At 46.0% G+C, this 16,960-nt stretch overlaps 1 protein-coding gene across 2 annotated transcripts in view; it reads right to left on the bottom strand.

Moving 5' to 3' along the window:
* The window catches only part of WDR91 (WD repeat domain 91), a 20,988-nt gene extending 4,497 nt beyond the window's left edge, over window positions 1-16,491 (bottom strand). Inside the window, exons 1-14 of one of the 2 annotated variants that reach the window (XM_074902647.1) lie at window positions 16,346-16,491; window positions 14,412-14,591; window positions 12,751-12,958; window positions 12,067-12,149; window positions 9,489-9,613; window positions 7,373-7,550; window positions 6,936-7,094; window positions 4,846-5,045; window positions 4,289-4,439; window positions 3,385-3,479; window positions 2,912-3,080; window positions 1,995-2,103; window positions 1,014-1,126; window positions 54-251 (exon numbers count right to left, since the gene is read on the bottom strand). In XM_074902647.1, coding sequence (XP_074758748.1) covers window positions 54-251; window positions 1,014-1,126; window positions 1,995-2,103; window positions 2,912-3,080; window positions 3,385-3,479; window positions 4,289-4,439; window positions 4,846-5,045; window positions 6,936-7,094; window positions 7,373-7,550; window positions 9,489-9,613; window positions 12,067-12,149; window positions 12,751-12,958; window positions 14,412-14,591; window positions 16,346-16,468 — 2,091 coding nt within the window. In that variant the 5' untranslated portion in view covers window positions 16,469-16,491. Of the gene's footprint in view, window positions 1-53; window positions 252-1,013; window positions 1,127-1,994; window positions 2,104-2,911; window positions 3,081-3,384; window positions 3,480-4,288; window positions 4,440-4,845; window positions 5,061-6,935; window positions 7,095-7,372; window positions 7,551-9,488; window positions 9,614-12,066; window positions 12,150-12,750; window positions 12,959-14,411; window positions 14,592-16,345 lie in introns of both variants that reach the window. The other variant, XM_074902646.1, reaches the window with a different exon arrangement.
* Between the last annotated feature and the right edge of the window lie 469 nt (window positions 16,492-16,960).

The raw sequence follows: 16,960 nt of genomic DNA on the forward strand, positions 1-16,960 counted from the left end.
TTAAGAGCTTCAATGGATGCATAAAAGTACTCCCCAACACTTCTCAGACTTACCTTAAAAATTACTCCCCCAGTAGAAGAACATGTCAACATATAGTTGCCCTCAGAGTCAAAAGCAAAAAGCCTTCCTCGTGGGAATTGGACTTGCTTGTAGCCACTGTATCCAGACAGAATAAAAGGACCTGTAGCTTCACTAGGAAGATCATACTCAGACACCTTCAAGCCACTTTTGTGAATATTCCACTGAATAAACTAGAATGACAAAAGGAGATGACAAAAGCCCACAGTTAAATTGACTGGGATGAAAGCAGAGGGACCATTTGTCATTTTTAAGCTAAGCAGCTATTCCACCCAAACAGAAGATGGCATTTTGACACCTATATCTAAGTGGCTGTATTTTTAAAAACACAGGCTGCAAAGGCTTTACGAGTGCCTTCTATATAGGCAAACATATGCTCTACCTTCCATGAGCATTGCTGCCTATGTGTCCTTCCACACTGCATGCAGGATCCTGGTGGAAATTCACTTAACTCTCACCAGCCAAGGATCCACACTTTTATGCAGGTAGCTCTCTTCCTGAGCCACACCTCTACTCCTGAAGACTCTGGAACTGCAGAAACTGAAGCCTATATTTAAAGCAACAGTGAGCTGCTGACAAGAAAATTTATGCAAAGTGGTCAAGGATCTGCTCTCTGGTGAATCCCACATCTCAAATGTGGTGATCTCAGGGGCACAGAAAGGTCATCTTCACATGGATTCCCTAGGAAGGGGATATCACCAACAGCAGGATTTGCACACAAGGTCCAAGATAGCTCCAGATATTAATACACTTTCCAGTCACTCACTCTGCAGAGACTGCATGCAGCAGGGTTGTGCTGCACATCTAAGCTTAGTTGGAAGTCCACAGATCCTCCAGATTCTGAAGGTATTTTTACTGCTATCCCCACCATATGGAGAAGACTCCAGAAGGGATCTCACTGCCAGCTGATCAGTAGAAGGTCACCCAGAGCCTACCTTGCCATCCTCGCCTATGCTGTAGACTGTGTTCTCATCATAGCTGAATTCAACAGAGTAGACTTCCCCATCGTGTGCCTTCCAGCTCATGGCGCACTCATGCTGCTGCATATCTGAGGGGAGAACCAGTACTCAACACTCCTTGTACTTCCACAGAACTGATGTACACAGAGGCCCTTTACATTCATAAGCTCTCTGTCTCAGCCCTTTAAACCAGCCTGGGCAAATCCAATCCAATCCCAGAACCCTGTGCTTATTCTCCAGCATGTGGCTTTTACACTGGCCACAAAAATCATTGCCTATAGCTAGTCACCTCTTCCTCCAGCTTTGCAGGGCTGTTCACATGCGCACTTGTCAGCTGCAGGCATTCTGCATCTAAGCCCCACTGCCACCCTTCTCCTCCCCTTGCTATCCTGTCTACCCTCACACCTGCTGCCAACTCTGTCCTCCCACAGCTGTGGGACTGCAGCCTCCTGCACAGCACCCAGGTCAGAAACAGATCCCTCAATTCACAGAAGAGGGAGGCCCAAACTGCCTTTAACACAAGGATAGGCTGAAGAGGACAAAACCTGACAAACAGGAGTTGCTCAGGGAAGAAAGACCAATGTCAAAACCCTGCCTTCAACTGGAAGGTCCCACATTAATTCCTCTTCTCAAGACTCAGCCTCTGGCAATGGTACTGCTATATGGCACAGCCAAGACCACATGGCTCAAGGGAAAGTTAACTCTGCTTCTCAGCAGGAGGGAAACAACAAATCTAGCAGCATGGGATTTGTTGTTTCCAGGGTCTCCAGCCAACACCCCCCAGAGAAAGTTTATGTCAATTCACTCCTGACAGCTATTGTGGAGGACAGAAAATAGCTTCCATCTTGGTGTTCAGGCACATCCCACAGCTGCCTCCCTGCTGGCAGAAAAGAAGGGCGCTAGGGAGACCCAGCTGGGGACACCAAGGGGCCATGTCACCACCCAATTTCAACATACCAAAGAGACGAACAATCCCATCTGCAGCCCCGGTGACCAGCAGGTTGCCATTGTGATTGAAGGCTGTGCAGTTAACAGCAATGGGCTCAGGCTCAAGGGAGAACTGCAGCTGGAAGGGAAAGCCTGCATTAATGCAAAGAAATGGAGCTGGGGGTGCTGAGGAGCTGCTCTCCAAGAGAGGGGGAACAGATGGTATCTAGTAGCAAGATATCCTCCCGTTTGGAGTCCTACACCTCCCATGACTACAGACTTCAAGGTTGGCAGCTGCATTTTACTGTGACACCAAGCCAAAAATTCACCTCAGCCAAGCCCAGCTTTCTTGGCCATGGTCTCAAGGCTGCAAAACCAGCTTCTGGCAGACATTAGCTTGAGTATATTGCTTTCTCCTACACATCAGGGACAGCATTTCTTAAGGGCAAATGCGAGGGATGGCATGAGGATTCCCTGCCAGAATCCGATCCATCTGAATTGAAACAATGGAGAAGATGACTTGGGATGAAGCCTCTGAAAGAAGTACTTCACTTAAAAACAGAGAGGACAAAGAAAATAGCAGCAAAGAAAACCCTTTGATATAGCCAAACTGAAGAAAGCCTGAGCAAAGCATCATTCAATCCACCTGGGACATTTCCAGTCACAGACTGTGCAAGCAGGATAGAAACAAGGCTATGGACTATTTTGAGGAATCCTTCAAAAAACCCAACACACCAACAAAACAGAAACACCCCACCCAAACCCAGCAGCTACTTACACTATTCATTTTTATCCCACATGTGATAGAGGGGAAAGTAGGAAGGAGGAAAGAGAAGGGTATTGAAAAGAACATCAGCATAATTTAGAAAGAGGGCTCCTACACATTGAAACAGAAGACACTCATTCTCAGCAAGCAGACCGAGAAAAGAACGAAACCCAGCAAGTACCTGCTGCTTCATCGTTTTAGTGTCCCACAGTAGCAGCTTCCCAGGAACTTGGTTCATGCTTTTGCCCCCACAGCTGACTGCTGAGAAGTCCATGTGGGAGATGAGGCTCTGGGCTGCTGCAGAACAGACAAAGGAGGCACCACTTGGGCTGCAGGCAAGTGAGAGGATCCTGAAACAGAGCAAACAGTCTGAACTGCCCCTCTCCAGCAGCTGCCTCAGGCACACCATTCAACTACGAGCTCTCCCATTAAGACCCTGCAGGACAGCGTAAAGGAGAGTGGGATTCATGTGCTTCGACAGATTTTACATGTCCCCCGTTTAACTGAGGAGCTTTGCACTGCTCAGACAGGGACTGCCCTCTAGGTGAAGGTCTAGATAATGCTGCCGTTACAGGAAAGCAGCTGAGACTTCACCTACCTTTCCTCAGTCAAACCACAACATTTATATCTAAAAAAACAGTATTCCAGAGTTACCTGGGCATGTCTTCATCAATGCTGATTTCACAGAGATTCTTCTTCGCTTCTGTGTCATAAAGACGAACTGTCCCGACCCCACTGCCAAGCAATAGCTTGAAACCAACAAGGAGAGGAAAGGAGTGTGAGTGAGGAATAGAGTGATGCCATCCAACAACCACCAACACCAGAGAAAATTTTTCCCATTTATGCATTTGGATTAAACACGACTCCATTAGGGTACATCCTGCCTTTCTTCATGTATCGCACAGAAGTCAGAGTCAAAGCACTGCTTTTCAGTGAGAAAAAGATCTGATGGGCACCAAAGTGAAGTAAAAGCCACCTTCTAGAGCATGGCTCAATGTTACAGAATGAAAAACCATCTGTGGAGCTTCAACATTGAGGGGAGCAAAGAGAGTAACGCTGAATTAACAGTCTAAGCTTAAGAGAAAACCAAGTAAAAGCCACCTTAAATCATGCAGAAGGGCTCACATCTGCTTTATCCGTGCTGCTACATTTTAAATCAAATTTAAGAGTGTGCTCTGTGTCTTATTTCCATTACTTCCATTTTTTCCGTTACTTCATATCAAAGAAAATGAACCAAGCCAGATCTGTGTCACTTCAGAGCCTGACGCCTGCTGAGCACGCATGTATTTCAGACAGAAAAATCTTTCTATCAGCAAGCAGAAAACTCTACAAAGCAGAAGAAATAATGGACATCACACCACGGAAGTCACGGAAATCATGGAGCACGCTCCCTGCTCAAATTTTGCTTAGATCCTACAGGCTTTAGTTCCCCATGTCCCATTGCAGTGGAAACTGTTGCCCTGATCTTACCCACAATGCAGCTGTCTAGAAATCCACATGCAACACAGCCCCAAACCATCTGCTGTGACTTCTGAGCCTCTGCACACAGGCTACTCACCAGCCGATCACGCTTGGTTGCCCATTCCAGAGACAGCAATGGAGATTTAGAAATGGATGAAGCTTTAGTTTGCATTATGGGGTTAAAAGACCAGACTTTGATGACCCCATCCACATCCAAGCTGGCCACCCTCCGTCCAGAACAGTCAACCCTATGTGCAGAGGAAACTGATTAGATGTTTTTCTCCAAGTTCTTAGATGCAAGTAATCTTTCCTCTCCTGGCCACACACCAACTCCTTCTGTAGGAATCAAAGTTTCCTTGCACCACGTCCTGTTCAGTCCACTGGCACAATGAAGCACAGCAAGCTTCACATGCAAAGTATTAAGCAATACCATCCTGCTTTCCCAGGGAGTTTCTTCCTGGCTGGCATCTCCCATTGATATGTCCATTCTCACCACACAAGCTACAGGCTCTTTTCAGTCACACCAACCTGTCTGCCCTACAACCGAGAGAACATGCACAAAGTGCTGGACAGAACAGGCTGGAAGAAAGAAGTCAGACACAGCCGATCCTCTACAGAGGCTTCTATGAAAGCCCTCTTCTGCCAGTCCATTACCTGCAGTACATGATGGATGAGTGGTGCTCCCCATACTCCTCCTGGCTCAGGACAATGAAAGGCTGCTCCTGCCGGACTGCCACAGCCTCTGCACTGCTGGCAGGCATTTTGGTTGAAGTCTCTGTTTGCTCAACATGCAGCTCTGAACATGGCTCTGTCTCAGCTGTGCTAATATCTGTTTTCTTCTCAGCACTTTGGCCCTGAAGGAAGAAATCCTGTGTGAAATAAAAGGAAGCAGCAGCTCCAGATCAAGCTCTTCAGCCACCCCAGCCTGCTGGGAGAAAAACCAAGAAGCTGCACTGAAACAGAAGTATTGTCAGCTCAACACCCCTTCCGCCAGGGACCTTTCTGAGCACAAGGATAGTGTTGCATAACTGCACCATTTAAAATGGCCTCCTTGGTTGTGGAGTCCCTTATATCCCCCTCCATGTGCCCAGCCATATACTTTCCTCTAAGAATTAAAGGAACGACAACATCTGTTTGGCATACCTTTGGGTGGTATAAGAGACTCATTTTGATGCCATTAGAGCACAGACAAGCAAATCAACATATTTCAAGGAATTCTTGCACTCAGCAATATAAATTAAGTCTGCATAATATGCAGTTCAGTAAAACTGCACAAAAACTCGTGTTGGATGGTGAGCCCCAGTGGATGGGTTATCCTTGTCTGCCACAGACTTTGCGCACACTGAAGCAACCACTGCAGCCAACTGACTGATGACAATGCTAGAGTCAACATGTGTCCAAAAGCTTAAAACCAAATTTGACAAGGCAGACAGAAAAATCGGAGTTTTAGGAAGTAAAGATATCTGAATGAGACAACTGTCTGCACTGCAGCAACAGCAGTGTTTGAAAGCAGCTTAGTCTTCCCCTGCTGCCAGAAGCTGAACAAGATGCAGATACAGCACATAAGCCAGTAAAACATCTGCAAGCATTCCTTTGCTAAACCATCCTCCGAAAATGTAATGCCCCAAAATGGTATTGATGGTGTTGGTTAATGGGGGGAAACAGCCAATAAATGACACTCATGTGAAAGAAACGGTGCTGCTTTTCAGTTCCCTTTTTGCTCACATGGATTGAGAACAGAAAGCTAAATAATATCAGCTTCCCCAAGAGTACCAGAAGCAACTTATACAAAGACAGGAAAGCACTGCCTTAACCTGGAACATCACAGAAAAATAAAGTCAAAGGATACTTATTGGGAAACTGGACTTTGCAATTTTCTGACTAATGTTTAATTAAAGTGTTTTAAATTAACCATGAAGAAAAGTTCTCTCATAGCCTTGAATGCTCAGTGGTGGAGTAACATCTCTCTAAAGCAGTACTCCCACACACAAAACAGCCACACATACTGGCTGATAGGCAACAGTCCCACAGCAGTATCTCTGCCCCAAGGTAATGTCTTATACAGCCAAAATAAATGTGGCTGAGATGCTGCCATCATTCCTCCTGGGCTCTGCATCCTTTAACCACGTGGCTGCTTAAAACCAGACAATACACAGGTGAGCAGAAGTAGTCTGCTGACATTCAGCAGTTAAAATCCAGAACATAGTTCTACTGTTTCATTAGATCAGAATGCAGGGCACACCCCCAAGCAAAACTGCAACATACAGTGCCAAACAACTCCAAAAAGCAAACATTGCTGGAAAGGATGTTTCCACTCCTATCCAGGAAAACTTTCTAACAACTTTTATCTGTTCCACACAGAGCCTGCACAAACCAGTGTAAGAATCCACAGAGGAGAATTCACTTGGGACAGGATGGGTGAGCCAATTGCCACTAAGGAACTGGGATTATAACAAAGTATGTGAACATAACTATTCAGGTGGATGAAACACATCCAGGACCAGACTGTTGAAAAGATGACAAAAGATGACTCTTCTTCCATTTGAAACATCAACAGGGACACAGAAATAAACTGAGTGTGGAAGGAGTTGATTAACTAACCAGAGACTAATCTTTGATATAGTTTTATCTGAGTAGCAGTTCAGAAGTTTAACAGGCATACTTGGGCTTGTTTTACCACCTAGCACAACCAACTCCAGAAACACCAGCCTTCCAGTTCCCAGCCCTTCAGTGTTGCCTGGTACCTGGAAGGTCCCTTTCGACAGCAGTTCCTTCCTTTCCTTCCCATGTTCTTGAAAGCGCTTCTGCCGCTGCTGCAGGGAACTTGACTCGCCTGCTACAAACCCACTGAAGTGGCTCTTCCCATCCTTACAGATGACTGTTCCTTCTTTTCCTTTGGCACTCTGGAAGGCAGAGGAATGATTTGGCAAATTTATGTTTGTGCTGGGCTGCAGAACAAAGAGCAAAAGATGCAGCAAAGAAACCAATCACCTGCAAAGGCTCCACAAGGCCCCACACAACAGCAGCTGTTCTTGTGCTACATTCAGGCCCAGCATACACGTGCAAGGAAGGAAAGGACATCTCATTTTTTCAGGTGAAAGCAAAAGCCTGGAGCAGTGCTGTGCTGCAAGTTAACTCCTTGGATACTGAGCATCTTTCAACAAACACAGTTGAGAATTACCTGGTGATTTGCTGGTTCTTTCTTCCCTAGCAGCATACTGCCAGTCTGTGTTGAAGAAGCCCCACTTGGATGGACTGGTCTGGAAGGGCCTTTTTTGTTTTGGGAGAGAAAAGAGGACAGAAAGCCTCCCCGAGACTGAAGAGAATGTGCAGTACTCCTCTGGCTGCAGGTCATATCACTAATAAAAAAACCAAACAAAAAAACCCTAACAAAAACCAAAACGACCAAACAGAATACAAAAGTGTAGCCAGACAACCTGATCAAAGACCACCCAACAAGCAAAATGCCAGCTGTTTAAACCACTGGAGGACAGATACTCCATTCCAGGCCAGTGGACCACTACCCACTGAAACGGTTTTAAAACATCCTGTTAGTGCCTGGAGCAGATCATTATAAAGGCTGTAACGAAAGCTCACTTCTCAGAGGTGCCACCGAGACGGTGGGCTCAACTGTTGCTGAATCCCCTGCAGGGCCACCTCAAACTCCTTCCATTCTATCTAGGTTAGTTTAGGAAGATCCCAAGGGAAAGGCAAGGGAATCCAGATTAAAAAAAAAAAACAACTGTTTAGCTGCAATTCCCAATTCAAGGCATAAACCAGACCTACTTCGAGAGGCATTCACTATCCAGTGTTTCACTGAACACCCTTAAGATATTCAGCAAGTCATGTTCAGCAATTTTAAAGCACAAGCCCTCTATCTCAAAAATGGGACCTAAAGGAAATAAAGTTTAGATCCATTTCTGTGATTACACACACCTCCCTTCTCAGCCCACAATGCCAAAAGCAGCAGTTGCTTCCCAGAACATAACTGTCTGACCTCATGCCACTACAGCTTCCTCTTACAGCAGAGCAGCATCCTGGGGAAGAGGAATACAGTTATCTTCACTGTGTCTATCCTCTCTTCTAGAAAGGAACTGTTCTACCAAAGTTGGGCTTTGGGTTGAGCAGAGGCATGAAAACAGCAACCAGACTGGTCTCCAAACTAAGAGTCAAGTCGCACACACAAGAAATGCCATTTCTAAGACAAATGGAAAAAAAATTAATATAGGAATAGATTACCCCATGCCTCATGTCACTCTCCCCCGTGTGTACAGATGAACATCAGGGCTTTCCACAGAGCAGTTAAACAAAACAATCTCAAATTAAACTCTGTAGCCTGCCCTGTGCAGAGTACAGAGCAGTTATCAAGATAGCTCACCAGACACATAAGTCTATTTAATCAAACAGCTTTTAGACTAAAACAAGGATTTTGTGTGTGGTCTCTGCTAGAACTTCTATTTGTCACTGTCAACAGGATAATTTGATCAATTCCCCCTCCTGTCTGAATAGAAGTGAAAGAAGCACATGAGAAAGTCAAAGCCCCAGCAACATTATTAATACCTTGTGGCTAAGCTATGTCTGCTTTCAGATCCTTTTAAAGTAAGAAAAAAAACCTCTCAATAATTCAAACACACAGACTTGCTTTCTATGATTGCGTACTGGGGGAAAAGTAAAAGTTTAATTAACAGTTACACAAGCTGTATCACTGTGGATGTTGCCTAATTTCCAGGTAGGAATACAATAGATGTAGCCATAAAACACTAACTGCAGCAAGTTTATGGGGAATTCTGTGCAAAACTGAGCCTCACAAAAGAAAAACTCCTTTATCCTTGACTTCGCAAAAGAAAGCAAGAATCTCTCCATAACGACCCCTTTGGGTCATACAGTAACAGTGTCTACAAAACAACACCAGGCACTCCCCTACTGCACCAAAGGCTCTAAAGTAAATAGGAGTCAAGGGGCAATCCATTTCATTTGAGTAATGCTGCAGGGTACTGCACTGCTACCAGTGCTCAGGCTGCCCAGAACACCTTGGTATAATGCTGAGAGCAGAGCAGAATCACTTCCACGTGTGCTTGACCTCTCACCAATTGGCAAGAATCTCTCTCCCAAATGGTGGGAGAGATGCCCATCATGAATTCCTCCATTAAACCCACTTAGGTCACCAGAACTTCTGCCTGGATATCTTTCTGCATTGATTCTCAGGGCAGGGAACAATGTAATGATCCTGCATGGGCCTTCCTGACCCAATAAAAGCAACAGAGCCTGTCCCCGGCTCTTCCCCTGCAGGCACTCACAGCTCCGAGTCCCCTAGTCGATCCATGTTGGCCACATATGCAGGCAACTTGTGATGCACAGCTGCTTGTTCCACCTCCAGTTCCTCTTTCTTTATGCGGGAGGATTCTGCTTGCAAAGCAAACAGCTACAAGAGAAGAGAGCCAAGTAAACAGAGGGTCACTGAGATTCACCTCCTTCCCACTTGCTGAAGTTTACTCCTTTTATTTCAACAGCCCTATAAGGGAGGGGAGGGAATAAAGTCTCTGACTGACTGAGCACATTAGTCCAAGTAGTCAAAACAATCAGTACTTGACATGCATGAAACTGGAGCCTACTTAAAACCCTCCACACCTCTCCTTGAACTGTTGCTGTAGGGATATTAATGGTGCTGTGAAACAAGGGCCAGCCAGGACAGAGCTGATCAGCCACTCCATGCAGGCAGTTCAAGGCCAAGGCAATGCATGTGACTGGCAGTAGGGATGTATGGGCACTGAGCCTAGAAGGTAATCTTCACAGAATCATAGAATGGTTTGGGTTGGAAGGGACCTTAAAAATCACCTAGTTCCAACCCCCCCCTGCCATGGGCAGGGACACCTTCCACAAGACCAGGTTGCTCAAGGCCCCATCCAACCTGGCCTTGAACACTGCCAGGCAGAGGGCATCCACAGCTTCTGGGCAACCTGTTCCAGTGTCTCACCACCCTCATAGTAAAGAATTTCTTCCTTATATCCAACTTAAACCTACCCTCTTTCAGTTTAAAGGTATTACCCATTGTTCTGTCACTACATGCCCTCATAAGAAGTCCCTCTCCAGTTTTCTTGTAGGCCCCCTCTTCCCATAGCCAAGGGTTTGGTGAGCTGGCAGAACAGAGGCCGATGCCATCAGGTCACCCTGAAATCCAGCTCCACACCCTGCCCAGCTCGCTCCCAAGCACAACTATATGGAGATTTATCTCCATATAGTGAAGAAAGAGACAATTTTCTTCTTCCCCCTTGGCAGAGAGGAACCTCAGGATGCAGCTTTCTGTGACAGCTGTGGTTTATGCCTCAGACTCTTGTTCACATGAATTGTTCCTCAGGCTTTTCTGTTTCCATACATTCATTTTTCGGATATAATTCTTCTTTTTCCTTTTATCGCAATGTTTAGGTAAAGAAATTACAAGAAAAAGGAGCTTTAGAAATCCAGCTTGTTATTCATGTATTTGCATTGTTTCAACAGTGAAATCAGAATCACTACTTAATCTCAACTAGCATCGAATTCAGTATTTATCCACACTAATTTTTTAAATGGTATTCCAGAGGTAGCTGCTTCCTTTTCTGACCAGTTCTCCAAAAAAGGAAAGTCAAGTTTTATCTCTGCCTATCTGCCACAGAATGCTTATCCAGTCTGTAAGTGACATCAATCAACATACCACAAACAAAACCAGCTTTGACTAAAAGTACAGAATAGAAAAATTGGAGGAAATGAGAGCTCTTTCAAAATATACCTTATCCTGTTGTTCCTATTCACAGACCATCTTTACAGAGCCCTCCTGTCAAAGTCTGCCTAATCTACTGACTCCATATAGTACACAGTGACAAACCTCACTTTTCTTTTGAAAAAACCCTCCTTTTTGAAATCAATTATTCTATTTTTAGGGCAAATTAACAGTGTTGATCAGCTACCAAAACAGTTGAAATGGAGCACAACATACAACATAGTATTTTGTAACACAGAAGATAAAGCACAAAACTTACTTTACTGAAGTATTCATACAGAGAGCTTTTACTTGGTGTGTTTGAGGAAGTGAAACCAAAGTCCTGCTTACATGAATAAGGCTTCCCACTCGTATGTGATCACCCACAGGTGATCTGTAGTTTAGAAAGTTCTTAAACTGTAGATTTCCCAAATATCTCTAATAGGAAATTACATTGGGAAAGGACTAACCCATGTTATATATTCTTACACCCTCTCTCTATGCATCTGCTGCTGCTATATCAAAAACAAGACATGGAGCTGGGTGTCATTTTGTCTGAACCAGTCAGCCTTCTTACAGTTTACTGTAAGGTCTAGAGTTGGGAAACCAACATTCACAACATTTCCATTAGCTGATGTGAATTGCTTTAAGTGCACTTCAACCACAGTGAAGCGGCTGTTTCATAAGTAACAGTTTGTGCTTCTTTGCCAGAAGTTATTGCCCATTTCTATTACTCTATCAGGTAAAATCTGGAAGTGACTAAACAACATTCACAAGTTTCCATGCAAAGTCGGCCATATATGTCCTTAACCTGCCACTAGTTTCAGCTTGTCTTGACTTTGAAGTGTAGCAGGAAAGGATTTTGCACAGTATCCAGCCACCTATCAGATAGCCCAGGGAGAGGGACAGTCACCGCCCACAAAGGGACAGTAATACCCTGAACAGACATTTGACAATATCATCACAACCCTAAGTTTGCTGGAGACAGTTAAAAGATAAACCACAAAGGACTTACAGAAGAATCTGCACTGAAGTAAGTGCACTGAACTGAACAGTTACAATTTTCTTGAATTGATGGAACCAATTTTACAAAACTCACAGCCTCATACAGTCAGCAATTATAAGGTGACTTCAGTTCTGACCTTATGCCGCAACGATTCATTTTCTTCTTGTATGAGACTGCTCCTGAGACATTCAGCTTCAAAGTTCAAAATGACTGGAACCGGTGAAGAATGTTAAAGAAAACCAAGGCAAGAACTCTAATACACCTGGCTTAATTCTAAAAGCCAGCACTCCATACCAGCCATTTGCCTCTAAGACAGCAAAGCGGTACAGTCCATATTACCAGCAAGAAGCATGTGCAAGGCCAGAAGGCTAGTAACAGCTTAGTTATCGAAGCCAACTTTGTACTTGCTTTGTACTTTACTGTTGCACAAACTATTTCACATGAGTTTTACAAGGATTTTTAGAGTCTTCCTTTTTACATGTCAGAAGTGGAGGACAAGACAGGTTATGTTACTGCATTAGTGTACACTGAAGAAACAGTTCAGAATGAGATCTGCACAAGATTTCTAGTCACTAGCATAGGGATGAGTTCAGCATTAGCAACAACCACAATCGTTTGTGCCCAGGGAATATAACATATCATCAGATAATTGAACAGTAACTATTCCAACATCCTCTGGTAAACACCACCTTCCTATTAAGATGGCCCTAAGCAATCACCTGAAAGCAGCAAGTTCTGTAATACTATATTCTTGGCACTGCTGTTAATAGTAAGCATAACAGGGCAAGGGAGATTTAACTATTAGTTTTAAAAAGGATATGCATACACTGAAATAAGACGCTCAGGAAGTTGTGCAGAGACACAATAAATGTATCTGTCCACTGGCGTGAGAAATAGGTGGCAAAGGTGGGGTTGGAGTCTGGAGCAGGAAGGAAGGGCAGGACAAACCAATCTTTCCACTCTGCCTGGTTCTGGAGCTCAGAAGCCTGCTTGAGGAAAAACTCCTGTGCCTTGTCATTGCGGCAGGTCTGAAACACAGCAAGAACAGGGCTCACACTTCCATTAATGCCACCACATCGGTTCTAGGAACATTCGCTCTGTGTTACTAACATACCAACAACTACTTTCACCACCCAACAGAGCAAGTGGTTGGAGTTAACAGATGCAGAGCAAAAAAAATCTCAAATACACTAGGAGAAGCAAACAAAGACACTTAACATAACCTTCTTTCTAGTCATCACAGTATTGTTTAAAGGCTGAGGCAAACTGAACTAATCACACTGATTTCCAGCTAAACCAGTGTAGTTTGTGCACTGACCCAAACCATGAGCATTCAAACACAGGACCAAAGTATACTTCAAATTACTCAAGTCTACAGCAGATGTAGCCTGAAAAGGTTTCTATCTGATACATTATTCAGACAGGACAGTCACACCTCAGGGTAAGCACTGGGCAAAACAAAAATGTAAAAAAAATGCACTTGCAGAAGTATGCATTAGATTTTGACTCCTCCACTAACACCCATCATTAAAGATTTTTCAGTCAGGGAATGGAATCAAGGAGGAAACATTGCTTCTAAATGGTAAGAAATGAAACATGAATTCCTGACAGGTATTGTCTGTTTGCTAAAGCCCACCCTGTGTAATACATTCCATTGACTTTCTTAGGGCTTCAACAAGAGGCCTGCTCCATTTGAAGCTCATTATTTTCTGTTTTATTCAAAATCAAACAAAAAACATTCATTCATTTTCTCTCTCACATTACCTTGTACAGACTTGAAGCCCACTTCTCCCCTCTCTCAAACTAAACCTCAGCTCCACCAACTTCAAGTCACCTTTTTTTCTTCTGGACTCAACAACTCCCTTGATGCTTTAAGAACTGTGGTGCCTGAAGGACTGGCTGAGCCCTGCCAGCAGGTTAGAGTGGAAATAATACAGACAATCCTGCCTGTTGATAGCCAGTACTGCAGTAAGGTCCTTCCTTGCACTGCTGCTGCGTGCTCAATTGTTCATTATTCTACACTGGAGCAGTTAACTACCACGACCTATGTACAGGTGCTTAAGGCCTTCTTCTGCCTGTTTCTTCAATTTAGGAAGATTGCTCTGAGCACTGCTCTTGTCCTCCTCTGTTCTCATGGCAGTGCCCCATAAGGACATCTTTACAAACCTTGTGGTCTCTCCCAGTACCCAGGTTACTAACAGAGGCTGAGCTAGCAGCACAACCATCCTGAGTGATACCTGCCTTCATGTCCAAGTGTGATTATCTTGCTCCCAGTTAATTATACTTCCTCTCACCTGAGCTTTCTATCCTGATTACAATCTTTTCACGTGAGTCTGCATCAAACTCCTTACTACACTCCTGATACATGACACACAAATTCCTTACCCACCAGACCTGTCAGAGGCTCACAAGGGTATTTTATTGCTCTGGTTTCAGAGACCAGGATCTTTTCAAAACAGAAGCCTAAAAATCAAACACTACCTGAACAGCATGGACGAGGTAGTACCGGAATAAGCTGGTTTTCAGTTTGTTCACTGTTGGCCGGTACACATCCTCGAGACGGCTGAAAAGGCGTCGGTCCAGATAACTCCAGTAATCCCTCAGGGCAGGCAGATCATAGCTCTGAACGAACTGCTGCAGCTGGTCCACTATCTTATCCACCTAAAGAGGGCAAAATAGGGAAGACTGGTCATGTGAGGGCTCTTCCGGCACAAGAGACTTTCTGTAACTTAATGCTGAGAGAAGCTTTAACTGCGCAATTAAGACTACAATCCAGCATTTACGTATTAACTATTTTCCTAATCCTAGAAACACTCTGCATTTTGTATTAGCATTCTTCCACTCTGTGGCACCTTTCAAATAAAAAAGAAAGAAACGTAAAAGAACACAGTTTTTGACAAAAAGATCACATTTTGTTAAACACGGTTGCTGGGGGTTTTTTTGCAAGTAAGCAAAACTTTCCACTTTTTAAAAGTCAGCTGATAATGAAGAAACAGGAATAATGTGATTAAATGTTGAAAACTCAAAGGCAGCATCTGGAAAATAGTATTATTTTTAGACTAAATAGAAAAAACTGTACTTAGCTAACAGAAAGAGGAAGAAAGATCCATTGTACTGCAATTTTTGAAGTGCCTTTATCTTTAATAACATCATTTACTAACAAGGCTGGCATAAAAGTTCGCAACAGATTTTTTTTGTCATTATGCCTCTTTGAAAGTTACTTCTGCAATATGAATAAGGCAGAGTAGTGGTGTGGGAACAGAACTTTAATTCAGTGATTTCTGATAGACAAGATGAGCATCAAGAAAAAAAAAAAAATTACACTCTACACAAAACTCAACTACCAAAGTTGTCTGAATATGTAGTTTGATTCTCCCTCATCAGTTAATGTTTTAGGACATCACCCATCCTTTAACTCTGTTGTTTCCTACAGATACAGGAAATGGAAGTCTGTGGCCGCAGGAGAGACCCTTCTTGGACACCATAATTCCAATTAAATCAACTGTTTGCTGACCTCTAAACATTAGCAAATTGCTTATATTTTAAAAATAAAAGCAACATGCTTTATGAGTGATAAAGAAGTGGTTACACTACTGGTTAAAGAAAAACCTGACCGTTCAAAACACTACTTCAGTGACCAGAACTGCTGCTACAGGAACAGAAAGCTCAAAGGGCTGAAACTGTATTTTCGAGGCTGGTAAATGCTGCACCAATATCCACACATCTAGCGAGGTAGCTGGTGCCCAAGACATCCGAACTAAGGAGTGGAGCTGTAAAGCCGCTGGATAAAAATCTCACGACCACGCAAACAGATGTTCTCCAGCCGCTGCCCTCTCGTAGACGCGTCTTCTCCGTTCCTCTCGGCACGAAGCTGAGAAACCACTGGTGGTTTACAGGTCGGGCGCAGGGTCAGTAGACGGCGGTTTCGGACAGGCCGAGCAGACCGCCGGGCCGGGAACGGCAGCCGCTGGCTGGGGAGGAAGCCAAGTGAGGGGCTGGAGCTCGTCGCTCACCGCTGCTGCTCTACGCTAACGCCGCTTCGGAGCCAAGCGGGAGGAAAGCCTTCACCCGGCCAATCCCCCCGCGCCGGAAGGCTGCGCCTACACAAACAGCGGCAGGGCCGGGCGGCGGCCCCCGCCATCAGGATGCGGGGGATCTCCCCTGCGCGACCGGCCGGGCCCCGGCGCCCGACCCAGGGAGGGCGGGGAGAGAAGGGCCGCCCCGCAGGCGAGCTGCCCCCGCGAGGAAGCCCGGGAGCTCCGAGCCGCCCCGCCACCACCCAGCCCACTCCCCTCGTCCAGCCCGGGGAGCAGGTGTGTGCAGGGGCGCCCGCGGCCTGTCCGGGGACCGCGTCCTCCCCGGGGGGAACCCGCACACAGCGCCCCGACGAGAGGGGGCACACGGCCGCCGCTCACCCGGAAGCCCTTCTCTCGGTCCGCCTTGATCTCCGCGTCCAGCTGCTTCAGGGCGGCCGTAAAGCCGCGGAAGAGCAGATACTCCCGCACCAGCTCATCCGTCCGCTCCGCCGCCGCCGCCATGGGGCCCCGCGGCGCTGCCGGCACCGCCCGCCCACGGACGGGGAGGGGAGAGCTCGGCCCCGAGCGAAATGGCCCGGCCCAGCGCCACGGGAACTACAACTCCCATCATACCTTGCCGCGCCCACCCAGCGCAAGGCACGCCGGGGCTTGTAGTCCCCGCCGTCGCGCACGCGCACGGCCAGCTTTTCCGGCCTGGCTTCTCCCGCCTCTTCGTTGCCTCCCCTCCCCTCCCCTCCCCTCCCCTCCCCTCCCCTCCCCTCCCCTCCCCTCCCCTCCCCTCCCCTCCCCTCCCCTCCCCTCCCCTCCTCGAGGGCGCCTAAAGCCCGCCTTTTTTCCGCTTTTTTTATTGGCCGCCGCCGGGCGCTGGCTGCGTCCTGATTGGCCCTCCGCCACGTGCGGCTCATGTTGCTGGGCGCTGGCGGGCAGAAGCGCGGCGGCGGGGGCTATGGGAGGGGGCGGGGCGAGGGCGGGCCGGACCGTGCAGGGTAGGGT

This window comes from Athene noctua, chromosome 3, assembly GCF_965140245.1.
Source record: "Athene noctua chromosome 3, bAthNoc1.hap1.1, whole genome shotgun sequence".
Classification (NCBI taxonomy): Eukaryota; Metazoa; Chordata; class Aves; order Strigiformes; family Strigidae; genus Athene; species Athene noctua.